This window comes from Gadus morhua, chromosome 15 (genome assembly GCF_902167405.1).
Source record: "Gadus morhua chromosome 15, gadMor3.0, whole genome shotgun sequence".
NCBI classification, from domain to species: Eukaryota; Metazoa; Chordata; class Actinopteri; order Gadiformes; family Gadidae; genus Gadus; species Gadus morhua.
In genome coordinates, this window is record NC_044062.1 from 17614170 (window position 1) to 17618349 (window position 4180).

At 44.8% G+C, this 4180-nt stretch overlaps 1 protein-coding gene across 1 annotated transcript in view; it reads right to left on the reverse strand.

Annotated features, from left to right (window-relative positions):
- ogfrl1 (opioid growth factor receptor-like 1) overlaps positions 1 to 4180 on the reverse strand; it is a 7892-nt gene continuing 3712 nt past the window's right edge. The window contains exon 7 of the mRNA XM_030379268.1: positions 1 to 3830. Within this exon, the coding sequence (XP_030235128.1) occupies positions 3170 to 3830 (661 nt within the window). The 3' untranslated portion in view covers positions 1 to 3169. The remainder of the gene's footprint in view (positions 3831 to 4180) is intronic.

Sequence of the window (4180 nt, forward strand, 5' to 3'; positions counted from 1 at the left end):
TGTGGTCTGACAAACCTTGTTTTTTATTTATTTACTTTAGTTACAGTTGCATAATATTGAAATTGTGTTCTCATTGTTAAATGTTGTTTTGCACCCGGTTTTGTTTCATTTATTTATTATGAATAATCATAATTTAGCATACTATTATATATTTGACAGAAATTAAATATTAGTGTTGTGGCCAACACATTTCACAATTTGGCTTCACCAAACTATTGTTGCCAGAATCTGAGAACAAGTGTAAATGACCAGCCAAACAGTGGAATTTACAATATGCATGTATCCAATAGACATGTGCATAATGCTCTTTATCTAAACAATCTTTAAAAATAATACAAATTCGAATACATATTCCAGTTAAAAAACGGATTGCATTGAGTTCACATTTTGTTGCCCAATTAGTATGCTCTAATTGGCCAATCAAATTTGTAAATATATACGTCGTTCATCTGGACAAACACCCACAAACACACACACATACACACACACACACACACACACACACACACACACACACACACACACATACGTGTTGTTGTTGTTGTTGTTATTGTTTTTCTTATTCCGCATACAAATAAACGGTTAAAAAATACAAAAGAGGCACTTCATATACATACTCTAACCCATACCCACAATCACTATATTACAACAATACATCATACAACAGAGCTCATGTTGCACATCATATACCTGAAAAGATCACTTTACAATTATGTTAGAGACAGTGCCCATTCAAGGAGACTGAGGGTCAAAATCTCCCTTTTTAACAGCATGGACAACCCTTGTGTCTTGCACCTTGCATGGCTTGTATTTTCAATTTCAAGTACAGCAATTTGAACCAGGAAAAAAAAAACTAGCAAGTAAAAAAAAATCACACACACAAATTCTTTAAAGCACACTTTTGTCACTAGCTAGGAACGCAGCCCAAACTACTGAGTTGTAAGGCTGCAATACAACTGAAACAGTTCTGGCTGTGCATTTTATGATACAAATGTACAGTAAAAACCAAGCCATTCACACGTCCTGGTAGGAAAAATGTTAACCGAAGGCTACTGTTACCAGGATTACATGGAACGTCCTGCCCTGGTCTTTTGTTGTTGGATTCTAAAAAACACATCATATATATTGTGTTTGTGTATGTGTGTATATACTAGGATATATATGGTAATGTGTGTATGTATATGCATACATACAACCCCAGTGGTGTGCATACATGCATGTTTGTACAATCAAAGCCAAAAAAAAAAGTCTAGGTTATGCATGGATAGATTAATGATTAATGAGCCACTTCTTAAAGTGTAATTCCGGGTGGAAATTTAACCAAGGGTCTTTTTCGGCATGAAGAATCATAAGATAAGCTTTTTTTCGTTGATAATCGATTATAGAGCTTGCCCCGAATGCCAGGATCAATGTTACAGCCCAAATGCCTTCCATGTTATTGGCTAGCGGCAGTGTGAATGCTTCCAAATCGAACATTTTTAACCACTAATATTGCTCAAAATAGCACCAAACCTCTGCAGTAGCATGCTTAGGGTCCCTACGCAAAAGACTGTTTCCAGGTCTGTGCCTTACCTGTAGGGCCATGTTTCCAGGAGGTCCACACAAGTCGAACACCTGCTACCGTAAATAATATAATAGATTAGCCAAAAAATTAACCCTCTTGATACTTGGCTGTTATACATTTTTGCGCCTCTATTATATTATTTACAGTAGCCGGTAATCGACTTCTTGGACACATGGCCCTACCGGTAAGGCACAGATCTTGAACACAGTCTTTTTGAATAAACTCCCGGTACTCTAACTAATTTGTTGATGCTTTGTATTATGTGTAGGGACCCTAGCCATGCTACTGCCGAGGTTTGGCTTATTTTATGTGTCTTCATGCCGAAAAATACCCTGGGTTCAATTTCCGCTGAAATTACACTTTAATAGAACGGCCAATTGAGAAAACGGATACATGTTTGTTTATGCTTACAGGTCCCAGAAAGATAGACCTTATTTAAATTCGTGGCACTGTTGAGAATGGCATCACATGTTAGGATATTGGCCACAAAGGGTTAAGACATTAATTACATTACTGATATTACTTTTCCCTTTCAAATTACCTTAATCTTCACTTTTTTAAGGACAAATTTGTGCTCTGACAAAGAAAATAATTAATAAACATTTTGAAAAACATAAAGATAATATTTTCCACACATTGCCTATGAAACCAGCGATATCTCTATGCGGGAGAGTTTGAATCCTAGGTACGAAGGCCTGCAAAAATAGGAGAAAGATCGGACACAGCGCTTTGAGCAGGAAGACAAAGAGATTGTCAAAAGGTGCGACACAGTTAATACAGTACCATGCACACTGAGCAAACTGCTTGGTGTGCAGTTCACATGAAAGGACCGCGTTCACCTGATACCACACGCACCGCTGAGCAAGTACCAAGCTCCTCTTGACCCTACAGCTGAAAAACACAGCCGCGCTGAGAGGATACCGTGGAGATCACCAGGGGATTGTGTCTGCTACCAGCATCTAGGCCTCGCTACACAACATACAGACTTTAAGTCAAACGGTATTCACTATCTTTCACAGATATTGCTTTGATAAACCAAACCGAAAAGTTGAAAATAAGATAAACGACGCGTCTATTGTCTATTGCATCCTTCACATAATTAAACAAATGTTAGTGCCTGCATTTAAGGATATTGTTTAGCCTTCCTACTCCCCCACCCACCGCATTTCTCTAAAACAGCTTGTGGTTTCCCCGGTGCAGTGAACCACCAACAAGTGTCTTGGCATTCATTTCAGAGGTTCTGCCTCCGATCTGGACCTGAATGATACCTCCGCCTCCGCCCCTAAATAAATATAAAGGACGAAAAAAGAAGGCAATTTGTCTCCCCGTTCCAAGTGGGATGGTATTCTCTCTCCGAGAGAGACTATACTTCTGGATCTATCAAGATCAAGAGCACCACTAAAAAGGTATTTGTGGGGGAAGAGGACATTTACTGGGGCAAAGATAATTGTTGTTTGGCTCAGATGATCATTCTCTAACTCTTTCTCTCTCTCTTTCTATCTCTCTCACTCCTTTCTCTCTCTATCCCTCTCATAATATCTCTATCTCTCTCCATATCTCTCTCTTCACTCCCACTACCAACACACAAACACACACACACACCTTTCAATGCGGAAACAAGACTAGTGGCAGGGGGGTGGGGAGAGTGTCACGCCTCAGCCCCCTCCCCCCAGCCCCTCGTTTCAACACACCGACGCCCTGACTCCATTCCAGCCGGACCACCACCTCCACCCCCACCACCCCACCACCACCGCCACCACCGCCACCACCACCACCGTGGTCCCAGCCCTTCCCCTCCTCCCCCACGCCCTCGAGGCCGGCCAGCAGGCTGGGAGGGCGGGAAAACGGCGGCATACAGTCGGCGCCCGCGTCCCCGGCCCCTCTGCGGTGCTCCGGCGTCGGGGCGGGCGCCCGAATCCCGCTGCTCCCGGCGCCTCCGTCATCGTCGTCGTCGTCGTCGTCGTCTCCACCCCCTCCCCCTCCGCCCCCTGCTGCCCCCCCGCGCCTCTTGGGCTGCGGCCCCCACAGGAAGGCGTGGGCGGGCCGGTAGTGCTGCCGGGCGAAGCGTAGGAGCTGTCGGCGCGTGGCCGGCCGGCGGATGGTGTAGACGTAGTATTCCAGCGCGCTGTGCTGCATGTTGGGCAGGGTGGCGTGGAGCAGCGACTCCTCCAGCATCAGCCGCACCAGCGGGCCCTTGAGGGCCTCGTAGCCCAGCTCGCCCAGGGACTTGAGGATGCGCGTGATGCGGAGATAGTTGTGCTGCGACCTGCAGAGCGGGGAGAGGAGCGAGGAGGGGTAGGCACACGGAGGTCAATGCAGGAGCCTCCGGAGCAGGCCAGCCCACCAGAGAATAAGGGGAGATTGTTGCGAATGGTTCGAAAAAGTAGACCTTGCTCAAGGGCACCGATGCAGTGGCAAACCACACAAATGATCACCATCTTCGAAATGATGCAAATCGGCGCTATATATAAAGCCCTTTTTGAAAGCACTTGAGACTGCTTAAAAGGCCCACACAGTGCAGAGATAGCAAATTACTCCACATAGAGTGACACACCCTCTCACACACACATGATTGCACCCATATTCTTTAGATATTCATAGTGAGGGAGTGAATGG